General features: G+C 41.0%; 1 protein-coding gene across 1 annotated transcript in view; it reads left to right on the top strand.

Annotated features, from left to right (window-relative positions):
- Positions 1 to 7497: 7497 nt before the first annotated feature.
- Positions 7498 to 19344, top strand: part of tsc1b (TSC complex subunit 1b) — a 31899-nt gene continuing 20052 nt past the window's right edge. The window contains exons 1-8 of the mRNA XM_072661641.1: positions 7498 to 7553; positions 15046 to 15302; positions 15442 to 15545; positions 17163 to 17315; positions 17441 to 17585; positions 18109 to 18263; positions 18945 to 19018; positions 19101 to 19279. Of these exons, the coding sequence (XP_072517742.1) occupies positions 15194 to 15302; positions 15442 to 15545; positions 17163 to 17315; positions 17441 to 17585; positions 18109 to 18263; positions 18945 to 19018; positions 19101 to 19279 (919 nt within the window). The 5' untranslated portion in view covers positions 7498 to 7553; positions 15046 to 15193. The remainder of the gene's footprint in view (positions 7554 to 15045; positions 15303 to 15441; positions 15546 to 17162; positions 17316 to 17440; positions 17586 to 18108; positions 18264 to 18944; positions 19019 to 19100; positions 19280 to 19344) is intronic.

Here is a 19344-nt window from a genome sequence, read left to right as displayed (position 1 = left end):
GTGCAGGAGGTAACGCCCCTCACAGCGGTTTTACACCAAAGACAGCTTGGTGTTTGAGGTATAGCACCTGGGAGGGGTCGAGGTTTCAGATCTGAGACCAGCTCATGCAATAATGTCATTAGGTAACGCGCATGTAATCCAGAATCTGAGCTTTAAACCAATCTATCACAGAATACATTCTCCAAAGGTTTCAGGGGAATATCTTGTCCTTGTTGCACTCATCTCATTTTATCATTTAGAAATAGTTGCAGGCAGTGTATTAACAGGGAGCTACATTTTTAGTTGATTATTTTAGTAAAATGTGTGACATCGGTTCAAGAGAACAGAGTCCAGTTTCTCAGAAGCTTCTTAGTAATGCTGAGATCTTAACTGATAGAGAGAGCATTCTAGTTCGATGCAGAGCCCCTATGGTGGCACAAAGGTTGTGTTAAATACGATGTGATAACTATATAACATACTGATGCCATATATTAGGTTGACATTTTGAGGCCACAAGATAATATGTTATATATATATATATATATATATATATATATATATATATATATATATGCCACAATATGATTTTGGGGCCAAAATATGACATATTAGATAATATGTTATGGCTTCAAAATAATATATGATAATATATGATCTTGTGGCTTTACAATATATACAAATAGATACAAAATATTGTTTATATATATATATATATATATATATATATATATATATATATATATATATATAATTGATAATATTGTGTATTGAGGCTATAATGTGATATTTTGTGACCACAAAATATAAGATATTGATGCCACAAGGTAAAACAATCATGCCACGAGATAATATATTTGACCACAAGATAATATAGTTTCTATTGAGGCCACAGTATGATGTATTGAGGCTATGACATAATATACTGGAGCCACAAGATCATATATTATTGCCCACTACGCTACACCAACAGGTCTGACAGTACTGACTGCATCGCTACACTTTTAAAAAATAAGCAAATAAGTAAACATACTTGAGTGAATAAAACTTTGTAGATTGTGAATGTGGATAATATCATGGACGTTGTGTGCAGAATCAGGAATTAATGAATGGGATGCAGTTAACTGATGCAAAGCCAATCAGATGTTCTCTGCATCTGCTTGTAATGCTTGTCATGAAATCCATTGAATGAATTTCTGTAAAGGAACTGAGTAGTTTCTTAAACTCTGATGGGGGATAAAGATATGACCTCATTATTGGTAGGAATCAATGGAGGGGTGATTGTTTCGCCCACAAGAAACTGCTTGAAAAGGCCAGCCCCACCAGCCCGGATATGTCCATTGTCCTCACATATCAAAAGTGTCTTTCAAAGCAGGTTTCAAAGGGCCTGTTATAAGACTTTTGTTGTCTTTAGACCTGTGCCAGTTTCTTTATCGCTGCTTTTCTGGACTGAATATGGTGACTGTTAGGAGACAAACGGCAGGAATTTATCATTACTAAAAGAAAAGAACAAAAATACACACACACAGCAGGGTTACTTCTGCTAGACAACACATGCCTCTGTGCCATTCCTACAATTCAGTGTAATGCTTAGTTGTTTTGGTACACATGTCCAAATGTTTGTGGACACCCCTTCTAATGAATGCATTCAGCTACTTTATTTTGCACCCATTGCTGACACAGATGTGCAAGTCCCTGGTAAGAAGTATTGCCAATAGAATAGGACTCTCTGGAGCAGATAAACATGAACCTGTTGGCACCATGTCTAATGCCAGGTGTGGGCTAGAGGGGTACAAAGCCCCCCAGCATTGGGCTGTGGAGCAGTGGAGCTGGGTTATCTTGAATGGTGGTTATCCATCCAGTACTTCTGGGATGAGTTGGGTAGTTGGGAATAAAAAGGAGTGGCAATCATCCAACATCCTGACCTGAATGCATGCAGATCCTCACAGCAATGCTCCAAATGCTCTAGAAGAAAGCCTTCCCTGACCATTAGAGACAACTGATTAGATTCTGTGATCGTTTGGCATTTAAAAAAACCCTTCTGATCAATTTTAATACCAGACACCTGCGAGGCGGAGGGCGGTTTACAGAGGAAGTGGGTTTTGTGGGTTTGGTGATAGACTGATACTGTATGTCTAGGGTGTAGCTTTACAGATATCACACCTATCCTGAACCCGCAGACTAAGATACGCCCGAGATACACCCTACAACATTTTCAAGTACAATCACAACCTAGTACTCACTTTATAAACATCATATGCATTTTAACACTTTTTAGACTTTCCATACATTCTTATAAAGATATTTAATAAATGTATAAATTTACTTAATAAACATCCTGTCATTAAAATGGCAATTAAGCCAAAATATAAGGACATACAGTATCATTTATTAGAGTAGTAGTAGAAGTAGCAACAGTAGTAGGAGCAACAGCAGTAGTACATGTACACTCTCCCTCTCTCTCTCTTTCCAACCATTTACCCCAGATAACATGGGAAGCATTTTTTGCACAAGCATTTGCACTAATAACTTTACTACCTCACTGGACTCTATTTATTGCACATTGCACAACTTGCACACTACCGTCATTATTTATTATCCTCTGTCTGTACTGTGTTGTGTTGTCTGTCCGCACTTGTTTGTTTGTGTTGCACTTGTGTCTTGTATGCACTGTCTATGTTGCACCATGGTCCTGGAGGAACGTTGTTTCGTTTCACTGTGTACTCTGTATGTAGTTGAAATGACAATAAACCCACTTGACTTGACTTGACTTGAGTAGTAGGAGTAGAAGTAGTAGTAGTCCCAGTAGTAGTAGCAGTAGTAGCAGTAACGGTGGCAGTAGTAGTAGTAATAGTAATAGCAGCAATAGTAGTAGCAGCAGAAGTAATAATAATAGGTGTAGTAGCAGCAGCAGTAGTAGAAGGTGTAGCAGCAGCAGCAGCAGTAATAGTAGGTGTAGCAGCAACAGCAGTAGTAGTGGGAGTAGAAGTAGTAGTAGTCCCAGTAGTAGTAGTAGTAGCAGCAGTAACGGTGGCAGTAGTAGTAGTAATAGTAGTAATAGCAGCAATAGTAGTAGCAGCAGAAGTAATAGTAGTAGGAGTAGTAGAAGGTGTAGCAGCAGCAGCAGCAGTAGTAGTAGGTGTAGCAGCAACAGCAGTAGTAGTGGGAGTAGAAGTAGTAGTAGTCCTAGTAGTAGTAGTAGTAGCAGTAAGGGTGGCAGTAGTAGTAGTAATAGTAGTAATAGCAGCAATAGTAGTAGCAGCAGAAGTAATAGTAGTAGGAGTAGTAGAAGGTGTAGCAGCAGCAGCAGCAGTAGTAGTAGGTGTAGCAGCAACAGCAGTAGTAGTGGGAGTAGAAGTAGTAGTAGTCCCAGTAGTAGTAGTAGTAGCAGTAACGGTGGCAGTAGTAGTAGTAATAGTAGTAATAGCAGCAATAGTAGTAGCAGCAGAAGTAATAGTAGTAGGAGTAGTAGTAGGTGTAGCAGCAGCAGCAGTAGTAGTAGGAGTAGAAGTAGTACTAGTCCTAGTAGTAGTAGTAGTAGTAGTAGCAGTAACGGTGGCAGTAGTAGTAATAATAGTAATAGCAGCAATAGTAGCAGCAGAAGTAATAGTAGTAGGAGTAGCAGCAGCAGCAGTAGTAGTAGTAGGTGTAGCAGCAGCAGCAGTAGTAGGTGTAGCAGCAACAGCAGTAGTAGTGGGAGTAGAAGTAGTAGTAGTCCTAGTAGTAGTAGTAGTAGCAGTAAGGGTGGCAGTAGTAGTAGTAATAGTAGTAATAGCAGCAATAGTAGTAGCAGCAGAAGTAATAGTAGTAGGAGTAGTAGTAGGTGTAGCAGCAGCAGCAGCAGTTGTAGTAGGTGTAGCAGCAACAGCAGTAGTAGTGGGAGTAGAAGTAGTAGTAGTCCCAGTAGTAGTAGTAGTAGCAGCAGTAACGGTGGCAGTAGTAGTAGTAATAGTAGTAATAGCAGCAATAGTAGTAGCAGCAGAAGTAATAGTAGTAGGAGTAGTAGTAGGTGTAGCAGCAGCAGCAGCAGCAGTAGTAGGTGTAGCAGCAGCAGCAGTAGTAGTAGGAGTAGAAGTAGTACTAGTCCTAGTAGTAGTAGTAGCAGTAACGGTGGCAGTAGTAGTAGTAATAGTAATAGCAGCAATAGTAGCAGCAGAAGTAATAGTAGTAGGAGTAGCAGCAGCAGCAGTAGTAGTAGTAGGTGTAGCAGCAGCAGTAGTAGTAGGTGTAGCAGCAACAGCAGTAGTAGTGGGAGTAGAAGTAGTAGTAGTCCCAGTAGTAGTAGTAGTAGCAGTAACGGTGGCAGTAGTAGTAGTAATAGTAGTAATAGCAGCAATAGTAGTAGCAGCAGAAGTAATAGTAGTAGGAGTAGTAGTAGGTGTAGCAGCAGCAGCAGTAGTAGTAGGAGTAGAAGTAGTACTAGTCCTAGTAGTAGTAGTAGTAGTAGTAGCAGTAACGGTGGCAGTAGTAGTAATAATAGTAATAGCAGCAATAGTAGCAGCAGAAGTAATAGTAGTAGGAGTAGCAGCAGCAGCAGTAGTAGTAGTAGGTGTAGCAGCAGCAGCAGTAGTAGGTGTAGCAGCAACAGCAGTAGTAGTGGGAGTAGAAGTAGTAGTAGTCCTAGTAGTAGTAGTAGTAGCAGTAAGGGTGGCAGTAGTAGTAGTAATAGTAGTAATAGCAGCAATAGTAGTAGCAGCAGAAGTAATAGTAGTAGGAGTAGTAGTAGGTGTAGCAGCAGCAGCAGCAGTTGTAGTAGGTGTAGCAGCAACAGCAGTAGTAGTGGGAGTAGAAGTAGTAGTAGTCCCAGTAGTAGTAGTAGTAGCAGCAGTAACGGTGGCAGTAGTAGTAGTAATAGTAGTAATAGCAGCAATAGTAGTAGCAGCAGAAGTAATAGTAGTAGGAGTAGTAGTAGGTGTAGCAGCAGCAGCAGCAGTAGTAGTAGGTGTAGCAGCAACAGCAGTAGTAGTGGGAGTAGAAGTAGTACTAGTCCTAGTAGTAGTAGTAGCAGTAACGGTGGCAGTAGTAGTAGTAATAGTAATAGCAGCAATAGTAGCAGCAGAAGTAATAGTAGTAGGAGTAGCAGCAGCAGCAGTAGTAGTAGTAGGTGTAGCAGCAGCAGCAGTAGTAGGTGTAGCAGCAACAGCAGTAGTAGTGGGAGTAGAAGTAGTAGTAGTCCTAGTAGTAGTAGTAGTAGCAGTAACGGTGGCAGTAGTAGTAGTAATAGTAATAGCAGCAATAGTAGCAGCAGAAGTAATAGTAGTAGGAGTAGCAGCAGCAGCAGTAGTAGTAGTAGGTGTAGCAGCAGCAGCAGTAGTAGTAGTAGGTGTAGCAGCAGCAGCAGTAGTAGTGGGAGTAGAAGTAGTAGTAACCCTAGTAGGAGTAGTAGTAGGTGTAGCAGCAGCAGCAGTAGTAGTAGGAGTAGTAGTAGGTGTAGCAGAAGCAGTAGTAATAGTAGTAGGAGTAGTAGTAGGTGTAGCAGCAGCAGCAGCAGTAGTAGGAGTAGTAGTAGGTGTAGCAGAAGCAGTAGTAATAGTAGTAGGAGTAGTAGTAGGTGTAGCAGCAGCAGCAGCAGTAGTAGGTCTAAAACCCAGCTAAAGATCAGCTAAGTGCTTCAGACCATGCTGGATAAAACAGTACCTGAATAAACTTTCTAATTTATCATCCATGTCCATTAAGACATCCATCAATGTGGCAAGCCATCAAATCCTTCCTTAAGTGACACAGTTAGTACAATTATTTCATTTCCCAGAAAACGTGAGGAAAACTGGAGTATTGTAGTAACGCGAGTGTACCACAGGGTGGCACTGTACACCCATAAAATCAATTGAATGATAACTTGGCCGGGCAAATGATCAGAAAGACAGAAATGTCTAGTCCCTTTACAGATGCAGTAAATGTCTTCAGTCTTTAATAACTTCTAATCCATAAACTGCTGCCTGGAGAAGAGTCCTGACAGTGGACAAGAAAGTGATACATCATGTTATGTGGCCACATTTCCTACATAATAAGAGGAACCTGTTATTCCAGTGAACCTACAACAGTGGCTTGTAATTACATGGTAATGGATCTGTCGCTTTGTGGTACCCATCATGCAGTCCATTCACAGAAATCTGGGTGTTCCTGGTAGATAAAAGAACATTTAACTGACAGCTCTCATAAATTCACCCAAAAAAACTCACACGTGATGTTCGTTAGCAGAAGATGGGTAAACTGTGTCTATGGTGGCACATTGTCAGTAACAATACTCCAATAAACTGTGGCACTGAAGTGATGATTAACTGGTTGGTATTAATGAGCCAAGAGCCCCCCGCACCATTACTCCACCTCCACCAGTCTGGGCTGTTGACACAAGGCAAGCTGGGCTAATTCATTCTAGTTGTTGCCACCGGATTTTGGCCCTACCATCCGTGTGCCTCAGACCAGGCCACGTTTTTCCAGTCCTCAGCTGTCCAGTGTGGGTGATCCTGCGCCCACTGCTTTCTGTGCCTCAGCATTTTGTTCTTGGCTCAGAAAGCCTGGCATGGTCTTCTGCTGTTGTAGCCCATCCGCCTCAAGGTTGGATGTGTTGTTCATTCTGAGATGCTTCTCTGCTCACAACCAGTCTGGCCATTTTGCGTTGACCTCTCTCGTCAACGAGTTGTTTTGGTCTGCAGAACTGGAGCTCATTGGATGTGTTTTCTTTATTACATCAGGACATTTAGGACATCAGCAGTTCTAGAAATACTCAAACCAGCCTCAAACCAATCATGCTACACTAAACATCACTGGGAAAACATTTTCCCCATTCTGATGGCTGATGTGTTGAAGTTTACCTGAAGCTGCTGGAAGGCACCTGCATGATTATATGCATTATACTGCTGCCACATGATTGGCTGATTACACAATTCATCAAATGTGCATATTTATACCACTTTACAGGCATATACTTAGACTTGTGTATATAACTATTATATATAGTATATATTCACTTGCTTTCTGTTGATAATAGAAAGTCTTTTGTGGTGGTGTCTTAGTACTTATTTGTAAGATTTCTTAAATATCTGCATTGTTTATTTATGTAGACATTATTTCAGCAGTATTCCTCCTCTGGACAAACCGCAACAGTATATTACTGTTGCTCACCCCAGTTAAATAAATGAAGCGAACAGATAAAAGAATGAAAAATTATTTTCTTCAAATTTAGGGTTTTACACCTTAATTTGCAATCATTTGCAGGCTGCTGCTGCTGCTGTTCATGTTTTCCTACGCATGCGCACACTGCCTGAGTCACGAGAGAACCGCATCGCCGCATCGTATTCCTCCACCTTTAGTAGAAAACAACACCGGGCCCAGATGCAGAAATAAGCCCTAAAGTTACTGCTCAGTTCTAATAAAAAAATATGCATATCATAATAAGCATGTATAAATGCCGTCGTAAGTCTCGTGGAGACGGTTTCCTCTACACCGCGCGGTTTTGGTGCCACATCACAACATGTTATGGGGCTATTTCTCTGCACGGTCGCGGAAGGTAAGCGCAGAGGGCGGGGTGTGAGGCGGTCAAGATGGCGGCGCCCTGTGGAGTGCAGTTGCTTTAAGAGGTAAACAGGGTTCGTGTTTTTTTATGCAGATTTATTTCAGTAGAGGGAAATGTCACGGTCCGCGACCGCCTAGAAAATGTAACGAGGGGTTGAATTTATTTTTGTTTGTGTATTTAACCAGGCATCTGTTTGAATTAACGCAAAAGCTAACGGTAATGCTGCCCTGCTCCGGACTGAGTGCGATAATAGCCTCCAGTCCTCATTGATTTATGTGGACGAGCTGCATGAGCCACAGCATATTCCCACATGCATGTGTTTGTGTGCATTCAAACCAGTAAGCAGTGTGTTTTTGGGGGGGATTAAGAAGCTGTTTTTAATTGTGGAGTCAGTCCGGTGAGTCCTGGCCATTGTTCTCGGGCAGTTGTTGTTTACGCCAGTCCCATGTTGGTGAAGGAGGGACGGCAGGGAGGACCCGTGCTGACTGAACGAGTTCTGGCTGATCATCGAGGAGTTGTGTTATCCAGTAAACAGCTAGATAATATTGCTTGGATCCTGTGTGAATGTAGAGGAGGTTTGGCTTGGGAATGTGCACTGCTCTGTATAATGAACGCCAGGCCTTCTCCTGTAGCTTCCAGCTCCTGCAGAGTCTTGCAGTGAATCATGCAGCCTGGAATCACATTTATTGTCTCACATGGGGTAAACAAAAGTTTCCAAAGTCTTCCATCAGTCCATCCATCTTTTTTTTTTTTTTTTTTTTTTTTTTTTTTTTTGTTCCTGGTCCTGGTCAGGGTTGATGTGAGCTGGGTTGAGTTGGGTCTCTGAATCCCCATACCTTGGATCATTGGGCGCAAGGCTGGCATGTCCACCTTTTCCTGTTCAGGGTTGTGTTGGGTCTGTGAATCATCCTAGCTGAAATCATTGGGAGTAAGGCAGGTATATCCACTTTTTTTCCTGGTCAGGAATCACCATACGCTGCATCATTGGATGCAAGGCAGACATATCTGCAGACATATCTTTTTCCCTTGTCATGGTCGTGGTGGGGCAGGAGCCTACCCGGAATCATTGGGACAGTGTGGAGAGCCAGTCGTTTGCAAGTGACCTCTTGCACACCATTTCCTCACACCCAGGAGGCAGCTTTGCTTAGCCATGTGTGTTTTTGGTAGGTGGAGGAGGCTGGAACACCCGGAGGAGTTTGCTTGAGTTGAATTAGAGGTGGTAGATACGGTAAAGCATGTACATGTTCATAGTGTGCATCAGTCCATTTACATTTACGGCATTTAGTGGACGCTCTTATCCAGAGAGACTTACAAAGTGCTTTGCTATTTACCCAAGAAAAACCATAGCTAGTTAGAATAGACTAGTAGTTCAAAGATATCTCTATGCTTTAGACATTACTAAGCACAAGTCAATAAGGTGACCATAGTACTCTGCTATTCGTCCAAGTATTCTCAGAAGAGAAGACTCGGCCGTTCGGACACCCAGGGGAAGCTCGTTCCACCACTTTGGTGCCAGGACCAAAAAAAAATTCTGGACGCTTGTCTTCCGCGGATTTTGAGGGATGGTGGGTCGAGCCGAGCCGTACTTGAAGCTCGAAGGACTCTTGGTGCGAATCGGGTTTTGACCATCGCCATCAAGTATGGAGGGGCTGGTCCGTTCTTGGCTTTGTAGGCCAGCATCAAGGTTTTGAATCTGATGCGGGCAGCAGCTGCAGGAAGCCAGTATGTCTCACAGTCCAGTGTGAGATATACACATTTGGGACACCTGGGACCAGGTGTTGGAATTGGGCTGATATCAGCTGAAATGCTAGATCGGATATCAGAGGAAACCAATCCAATTCAATCTTGTAATGGATCTGATCTGAGGTAGCACATGCTGTGTTACCTATGGATTGATGGAGTGAGTAGTTTGAGCTTGTTGGCCTACTTTTAGATCATCTTAAACAAATACTGCAGTTTTAAAGCTTAGTGTTTTTTTAGAGAAAAGCACTGGATCTGCATCGGCCAATTGGGAAATTATACAAACTAAGGAAAATATTGTTGGAATTTACAAAATGTGCAAGTAATGGTGTCTTCTGTACCTTCACAGAGTTTGCTCATTATCTACACATCATTAGAACACCCTGCTCTGACAGATACACTCCATAATACAGTACAACCTATCTAGTATGTATAAATCCTAAGTAGATGCAATATGCATAATACGGATGCGTGGGGTCAGGAGGGATGTAAAATAATAGTAATACATAAATGTACTGCAATATCTTTTGCAATACTTAATCAATTCTAAAAATCACAGTTTTATTTTAGTATTTCACAGATTTTATTGATTTTGGTATTTGGTATTGTTTTTTAATGAGTAGTTTATATGTAAACTACATTGTGTATATCGTGGTTGTTGTGGAGCAACAGATAACACTACTACCTGCCAGTTACAACACCATGTGGGAGACCAGGGTTCGATTCCCGGTCTGGGTGACTATGCTGTGCTACACCAATAAGAGTCCTTGGGCAAGACTCCTAACACTACATTGGCTCTGTAATACAAGTAATCTTGTAAGTTGCTCTGGATAAGAGCGTCAGCTAAATGCCATAAATGTAAATGTAAATATTGGTGGTTCATTTTGGTGGTTCATTTCACTTCAACTGGAAGGTAACTTTGTTTTTACTCAGAATTATGCATATGATAATTGTTTTTAATACTATGACAGTTTTCCTGCAGTTTATTTACCGAATCACAGTATATTCATTAGTAACCCCCTGTATCATGATGCGTATCATGTTGCCTTGTCTTCTTTCCAATACACTGCCCCAGTGTACAGCATGCAGTGTCCTCTAACCTAAGGTTAACATGACCATAGCAGTATAGCTGTGCATGGCATGAAGGCTTGCTGATTTGGGAACACAGCGTCTGCTTCACCAGGAGTTTGGCCACAGGGGTTTCTTCGTTTTTTTATTAGTCTGAATGCAGCATATTTAGTCTTATAGTGTTTGAGGCTTGTCTTTTTGACCTGCAGTTTAGTGCATAGGGAGGTCTGTCTGTCTAAACACCAGATTGATGAATTGTCTGATGAAATTGTTGTAGTGCCAGTGTAATCACACATCCCTAGATGCCTGATATTTGTAAACAATGGGTGTAGGTATCGGAACGATACCTGCAGTAAATGCTGGATCGGATATCGGAGAGGAAAAAGGAATCAGTTCAACCCTGTAACACATCAGTCTGGGAATTGCACACCCTCACACTGTGTGATGTTGTGTTAGCTGTGTGTTTCTTCGTTTGGGGTAATAGTGTTTCAGAGGGCTTTTAAAAAGTAAAGGTGCAAGTATTTGTACATTGTACAGTGAAATGTGTGCTTTGCATTTATCCCATCCATAGTAGTGAACACAAACAAACACACACACACACACACACACACACACACACACTGTACTAGTGTACTAAGGGGAGTGAGCACACACCCAGAGCGATGGGCAACCAACTCCAGCGCCAGAAGAGCAGCTGGAGGTTAGGCCGTGGATTGAGGGAGGAGGCTACCTTCACTCCCGCCCACCCCCAGTTCTTACCTCTACCTACTAAGATTCAAACTGGTGACCTTCTGGTCTCAAGCCCACTTCTCTCACCATTAGGCCACTGACTTTAGAAGCTCATCTTAATTAAAGTGTTTTTAATTAAAAATGAACATGAACATTTTAAAACGCAGTAGGGGTGTAACAAAATATTGATATGTCAGGTCACTTTACACAGGTGTAAAGGTCAGTGAAAACCTCCCTCGTGCATCTTCCCTCACAGTAGTACCAAAAAGAAGACACATTTACAAAATAGAAATACTGAATATTTACACATTAACTTATACTATACATGTACACACATTATACAGACTCTCTATATACAATATTGCACTGGTACAAGCAGATAAATGTACAGTGTCTTTTGTAAATAATGTAAACATTCAGATTATATCATATATTTACAAAAGACACTGGATGGGTGTGAGTTCAGGTGTAGTGTGGGTGGGGAAGTCTTTGTAGGAGCAGTGTGACTGTGCCTAGGGTTTCCGGTTGTAATTGCAGGGTGCAGAGTGTGTTTGTATGGGGAGGAGGTGTGATGATACAGATGAGGTCACAGTCCACAAGCCATTGTTCATTCAGCAGCCAAATTGCTTGAGGATATAAGCTGTCTCTGAACCGACTGGTTCTGGTCTTTAAGCTTCTGTACCTCCTGCTGCTGAGCAGCTGTGAGAACAGGGAGTGGCTTGGGTGGGTGAAGTCCATGATAATCCTCCTTGACTTCCTCAGACAGCGGCTGGTGAATAAATCCAGAAGGATTGGCAGCTGAACCCTGATGGTGCGCTGGGCAGTTCTCGTACCAGGTGGTGATACAGCCCATCAGAATGCTCTCTACAGTGTTGGTGTAGAACGTCCTGAGTATGTGGGGCTTCCCACCAAACCTCCTCAGCCGTCTGAAGTAGAAAAGCCGCTGATGTGCTCTCTTCGCTGCCTGTGTGGTGTGTTCTGTCCATGTAAGTTCCTCAGTAATGTGAATACGAAGGAACTTGAAGCTGCTGACCCTCTCCACAGTGGTCCCATGGATGGAAATAGGGGTGTGCGCTCTCTCCTGTTTCCTGAAGTCTACTACTAGCTCCTTGGTCTGTTTTTTTTATTAACCCTGACTGCTAGTCTTCAGATCTCACTGTTCTGATTGCATAAAAGTCAACCTTTCTCATTTACTCATATTTTATGCATATGATGGTGTAGAGCTGGGCAATAAGACGATATTTTATTGAATTGTGATAAATTCTGTTGTTGTGATAACTATAAGCTTTTCTAAGCATAGTGAGGATACTGTTAGTGCTTAATAAACACTGATCAGCTGCAGGTTTCATTACTAACAGTGTAATTAGACTAATTTCATTAGATGAAGTGCAGCAGATTTATTATCCTTGAAAGAAAAAAGATCTCACTATTGCATGAGGTATCACAATATATTGCGATTCATGTATCGTATCCCATGTAGTGTGATAAGTAAGGATGCACTGATCCGTTACTACAATCAAATATCGGTCCTGATACTTACAAAATTTGCTGGGTTGGGTATCGGATAATTAGGACAATCCACAGGACAGATCTATTCACTGAACCCGCTTCCCGCATCGATGGTATTCTAGGCTTCATTACTGAAGATCAGAGCACCCTATGGACATGCGCCTGTAATGGAGGAGAGCCGAGAGTGAGGGAGAGTGGGTAATGATGTCACTGCCGCAGCTGGTCTTCCATATAAGAACTGAGAAGGTTTTATCCTGCTGCCTTAAGTCTCTTCCTCATGGTGAGGTATCTGGTTTATTAATTCAACAGTGGTATCGGATCAGTATGGGGTATCGCTGATACGCAAAGTTTATGTATCAGTGTTGGTATCAGAACAGAAAAAGTAGGATCGGCGCATCCCTAGGGATAGGTATTGTATCTGCAGGTTTTTGGCAATACACAGCCCTAGTATTAAGTATCTTCTGGTTTCAGTATCTTGAAACCAGAAGTATTAAGTATCTTCTGGTTTCAGTATCTCTCCTGGAGACCTCTGATCTCCAACTGCTCGATCAGATCAAACCAAATCTGCAGATCAGCAAACCCCTCAATACAAGTGCCTTTTGTGCTTGATGAATTATTTAAGCTGCACTCTTTATTTAATCTGATCGATGCACTGTGTTTGGCCGTGCTTTCTTTGGTATAGACGTGTGAAATGTGCTTTGCAGAGTGAGGATCTGATCCTAGACCTGATCAGCAGAGTTAAAGTTCTAGATCAGTTCTTGGATTGGGGAAGAAAGGGATTTGTCTGAGGTGGTGTTGGCTGTGCTTTTTTATATGGGGTAGTAGAGCGTTTGAGTACTTTCAGTATGATGGTCTACTTTTAGAAGCTCATCTTAAGTGAAGTGTTTTAATTAAAAATAGCTCATTTTAAAGCTCAGCGGTTTTTAAAGAGGAAATATTAGATTGGAATAAGTGTAGGCTGGTTTCAGTATCGCAAACAACTGAAAGTATCAGTGTCTCATTTCTTAGAGTGGTCTTCTGTTCTCAGCCCACTGCCTTGGTGGCAGTGGTGGCTCAGCGGTTAGAGCGCCGGGATATCGATAACAGGGTTGTGGGTTCGATTCCCGGGCTCGGCAAGCTGCCACTGTTGGGCCCTTGAGCAAGGCCCTTTACCCTCTCTGCTCCCCGGGCGCTGGAGTTGGCTGCCCACCGCTCTGGGTGTGTGTGTGTACTCACTGCCCCTAACACGTGTGTGTGTGTGAGTGTGTGTTCACTACCAGATGGGTTAAATGCGGAGGACACATTTCGCTGTACAGTCCACACTGTACAGTGACGAATACGTGCACCTTTATCCTTTATCCTTTATCCTTTGATGGCTCGGGCTTTTCTTGAGCTGCACCTCCTTTGAGCTTTGACGTAAATGCACTGCATTTAAAACTGGTAAAAGAACTGTGGTCTTGTCAGTACTGTCAGGACTAATTTGTTACATATTGGGTTTTGAAAATTTGTATTGCATGTCTGTATGCGTCTGTTGAATTGCAAGAAGAACCTAACGTTTAGCTTTCCCCAGGGCTGGGCGATATGGTACAAATAATAATATATATCACGATATTTAAAGACATACAAGTTATGTATGTAATAAAACATGCAGTTGGTCAGGGTTCTTCAAGTACTGACAGTATTGATGATCTGAAGGCATATTGTGTATACAATATACAATAATTAAAAAATATGATCACGATTAGGGTTGCAGTGGTATACCTGTTTTAGATCCATCATTGGATGAAAATGGATGGTTATCATACCGTGTATATGTGCTTAATGCCAGTTTTTAAAAAAAGAAAACAGGTAATCTCAAAATTCTGTTTTTGTAAAACACTCACATGATTAATGGAGAAAATGATCAGCAGGTTAATCTTAATTAAAATAATTATTATCTAAATACTAAATTGTAAAAAAAAAAAAAGCTAATTTGTAGCTGTCTAATTTATTTTTATTCAAGTATCAAAAGAGAGACTTTTTACATATGCTTCCTTTATAAAAATAGAATTTCTGTAGTATAGTGTAGTAATTTTTATTTGTTCAATCAGAAAACGCTGAGGAAAAAATAATAATTAATAATTATGAATAATTATTAATAATGGTGCAATATCATAACGTGATGCTGTAAAACCATGATCTTTTCTGAGTCTGTTATCATACCATTGCAACCCTAATCATGATTTGATCAAATATCCCCTAGCTGGCCCATTAGCACAAACATGCATGTCCTTTTGAATGTACATTTTTCTATCCAAGGCAAGGTCTTTAAATAGCACTTTAAATAAAGATCTAAAGCAGGAAGATCTTCTGAGAAGATCTGGATGGATGAAATGTCTAACTCTGGAGTAAATCAGCTCTTTTTTTTCATGCCCATGCATGATAAGAGAGGTGAAGAAGAAATGTTCAGCGTATGCCTAGAAAACAGGACTAGCCTAACTGACATTGACTGGACATTTTATCAATCTCTCCCTGTGTCTCTTCCTGTGTAGTGGTGCCTGGAGACTGGATCGGCGGGTGGCCCAGGGACCCGTCAGACAGGACAGGAGGCCGTGAGAGAGCAGTCTGAGAGAGCCTCCCACCCCCCCACTGTCCATCTCAGCCACACACCCTCCACACCTCCACATCGCCAGCACCAACATGGCCAGGGAACAGCTCAATGTGGGGGACTTGCTCCCTCTCCTGGAGACCTCTGATCTCCAACAGCTTGATGAAATCAAAGGTCTTATCAACGAACACCTCAGTACAGGTGCATTTTGTGCTTGACTAACTATTTAAGCTGTCCTTTTTTTTTTTACTTTATTGATATGATGTGCTTGTGTTTTGTTTGCTGGTTTGTGTTAGAGCTGCATGTTTTCTTTGGGGTTGATGTGAAATGTGGTTCACAGAGCGAGGATCTATGCTCCTGAATGGCTTGGTGGATTATGTCCTGGAGACCAACTCAACCCAAGCCATGCACATCCTGTGTTCAGTAAGAGAGCCGCATGACAAGGTAAGATTCTGCTTCTTCAGTGGCTTTCTAACAGTGGATGAGGAAAGGTTCATTTGTGTAAATGGTCATTGTTCATAACCAAGACAACTTACTAATGGCTAGTTTTTGTGAGAAACACATTTCTATGTATTTTAAAGACTTCAGCTGTCCTCTTTAGATCACGTTTGTGTGGTTTTTATGTGTGGTTTTATTTGTCAAGTCGAATGTATTTGTATAGCGCTTTTTACAACTGTTGTTGTCACAAAGCAGCTTTACCTAGATAGTAGATTTAGTAAATTAGTAAAAGACAGAACAAGGAAAAAAAAAGTCCTTAAAAAAAGTTCCAGCCCCTTCATCCAGTGTTTTATCTATTCTCTAGATAAAACCACTTATTTTGGATAATTTATTATTTTCCTTTTTAATTTAGTTTTTTTATTTAATTATTTTTTTCAGTTATTCTTCAGTGTCGCAATATTATATTTTGCAAATTTGTAACAGTTCTTTTCAGATCCCACTGTTCTGGTTGCATTTAATTAAAACCTTGTTATTCTAATTTTATACATTTGATAGTGTACTATGACAGTTTCCTTAAAATTTTATTTGAAAAATCGCTATACATCTCTTTGCCTGCACTATCGCAATATGTTGAATTGTAACTCCTGTGTCGTGATCTGTATTATTATAATGTTATCTTTTCGCCCCAAACAAACATTGTTTTTGCTCCCAAACAAACATTGTTTTTGCTCCCATGGTTTAGAACGTTTAAGCTCAAATTGCTCAAATCGCCCAGAGTACAAAATCTGATAAAGAATGTTTTGTTTTTCACAGCCTGTTAAATATGATTATTAAATAATTCATTTATTTACTTTTAAAACATATGCACAAGCAATCTATGGACTTGCATTATGTTTGCAAGTATGTTATTTTGTGGTGTACTATGTGTATACTGCATTGTACTCCGTGTTCCTGAAGGTGATGGATTCTCTTTAACTCAGAAGGACCATCCGCATCTGCTTAAACAAGGCTGTGCTGTCCTGTGCTTCTCTGCTTGACAAGGCACTCACACACTAGTCCTTGTTCAATTTCTTGGCTTCAGTGTAAGATACTTGCTATAACCAGATTTAAGGGCATGTCCACAAATAACAACCACATCACATACATACATGTGTCTCTCGGGGGACAAAAGGCAACATTATGTAGCATTTTTACCTTAAAATAACCGCTTAAAAAAAAGACTGACTTGTAAAATGGTAAATAGCATCTTTATCATTGCCACTCCATACTCAGCGCACCAGCTACAGCACTATGTAACTTTATGCAAGTGGGCTTGCAAGGTATGCATTAAAGCTGCCTAACCCATATTAATGTAAAATCCTGTAATATTATGCTACTGCCTCAGTCCACATACTTCTGTCACTTTCAGTGATTGTTCCATATCCCTCAGCTTGTTCAGAAATGCATGTGAAGCCTGTTTTCTTAGTGGTGGGAGCAAATATCACTTCTTGACTGTAAGGTGTGACCGGGAGCAAGAACTGCCAGTTTTGCATACTGCTGCTTTAATTACTTTTAATGACTTTAGAGACATAAAAAAATTAATGACTATTTTCTATGTCTACCTCTTTTCCCTCTCGCCCTTAGCACCTCTTCGATAAGATGAACGAGTGCATGGCTAGGCAGGCATGCCGGTTGCCCACTCTCAACCTGCTGGGGCAAGTGGTTCGTAAGCAGCCGTCCTGGATCCACAAGATCGCCCGTTACCCTTTGCTGCTCTCCCTGCTCAAATGCCTCAAGGTGGGCTATAGACTGTAGAGGGTCTTGCTGAGAAAAGCATTCTTGAGAATAGTGTAGAATGGGGACATAGCCTCATGTGTCTTCTTTGTTTAATACCTTTGAATGTTTCCTCCTTTGGTTTTCAGACGGACACAGATGTTGTGGTTCTCATAACTGGAGTGCTAGTGCTTGTGACCCTACTACCCATGATCCCTCAAGCTGGGAAGCAGCACTTGTATGAGTTCTTTGACGTCTTTGGCCGCCTGGCTGCCTGGAACCTGAGGAATCCAGGTAGGAGAATAGAAGCAGTCAGCAGCCATGTTGCCCTGCAAAGGTTATAAAACTGGCCATTTGGTTGGGCATGTTTGAAATTTTTGTTTTAGACTCACCTCAGTTGATGCTATATGTCCAAAAGTATGTAGACACTTTCTCTTCCAACTTTTCTTCTGAAATCAAGGGTATTATTAGGGGGTATTTCCACGTTTGCCATTTACCATTCAGCTATATTGGCTGTGCTATGTGTGCAATTGCTTGCCTAAATGAGGTAAAGTAAAGACCACAGCAGTGACTGGATATTTTTGGACATAATGTGGTAAATGCACAACAGCTTTATTCCTTATTGGTCTACAGAAGCTAGACACTGAACTCAACATTACCTTTAGGTCAAAAATGAGGCAAAAACTGAGAAACACTATAGACAGAAATAAGGACATTTTTGATCACTATGAGCTGTAGACCTCATGTTTTCTACCAAATCAACAATAACACGTGGATGTGCATCAGAGTGAGCTGTCTTGTCTTGTCTGGTTTGCAGGACACATTTCAGAAGTGTACCTGATCCACCTGCACGCTAGCGTCTATTCCCTCTTCCATCGCCTTTATGGCATGTACCCCTGCAACTTCATCTCCTATCTGCGCTCACATTACAGTATGAAGGAGAACATGGACACCTTTGAGGAGGTCGTTAAGGTAGTGGACTACACCGTCTAATGGATCTAATAACTAAGACTAACACTTTCCTGCCTCAGCAGAACATTAAATTTTTTTTGCACCGGGTGTGCACCGGCACAGAAAAAGCTCTGTTGTATGATTGTAATACACAACATATGTAATATGGGCACATAATTTTGGTTTATGCACATGGTTATTATATTTTAATAACTAATAACAAATCAAAAAAAACTTAATCATCCAAATATTATGCAAGATAGAAAATGGCTCATTTTATAGACTTTTAAATCTTTCTCTGTTATTTAACACCATTTAAAAGTTACACAAAGTCCTGTGCCACATTATCCATCCTTAATGTCCTAATATATTGTTTAACTTACATAATTTTACTCTCAATTGTACTTATAGTCAAGAAAAGCACAAACAGCATTTTATTCTTACATTACTACACTATATAAAATATTATAATATTGCCCGCTCCAGGTTGAAGGGAACTATTTAATTGTTAAAAAAAAGAACAAGCTGAAGTTCCCCTTTGTACACACACTCATCTGTGTATGATATATCAAATATAATGTATGTTTGTGTCCAATCAGTCCTATGCTCAGGAGGGCACTGTCTCTTCAGAGGTTTTTAGGAAGCATCATCCATCACAAATGTATAATAAAAATATGCCTTTTCTCGTTTCTGCCCTTTCAGCCAATGCTTGAACATGTTCGCATACACCCAGAATTAGTGACTGGAACCAAGGACCATGAGCTTGACCCTACTAGGTAAGGGCTTTTTTAAAGCCACTTGTACAGTCTTTAACACACAACAAGCATGTAAAGCTATGTTTAACTTTTTTCCCTACAGGTGGAGGAGGTTTGAAATCCATGATATTGTGATTGAGTGTGCCAAAGTATCTCTGGACCCGAGGGAAGCGTCCTGTGAGGAGGGTTATTCGACCCTGCCTGAGCACTTCTGTGGCCATCTACACTTGCGCCCCTCTGATTGCACTGCCAGCCCTTACACTGACTTCCTAAGCAGCTATGGTAGGACTATTCTGTTTTACTTGTGTGTATATATATATATATATATATATATATATATATATATA

Source organism: Salminus brasiliensis, chromosome 18, assembly GCF_030463535.1.
Source record: "Salminus brasiliensis chromosome 18, fSalBra1.hap2, whole genome shotgun sequence".
Taxonomy (NCBI): Eukaryota; Metazoa; Chordata; class Actinopteri; order Characiformes; family Bryconidae; genus Salminus; species Salminus brasiliensis.
The sequence above is the reverse complement of the archived record's forward strand: the minus strand, read 5'-3'. Positions and strand labels throughout refer to the sequence as shown.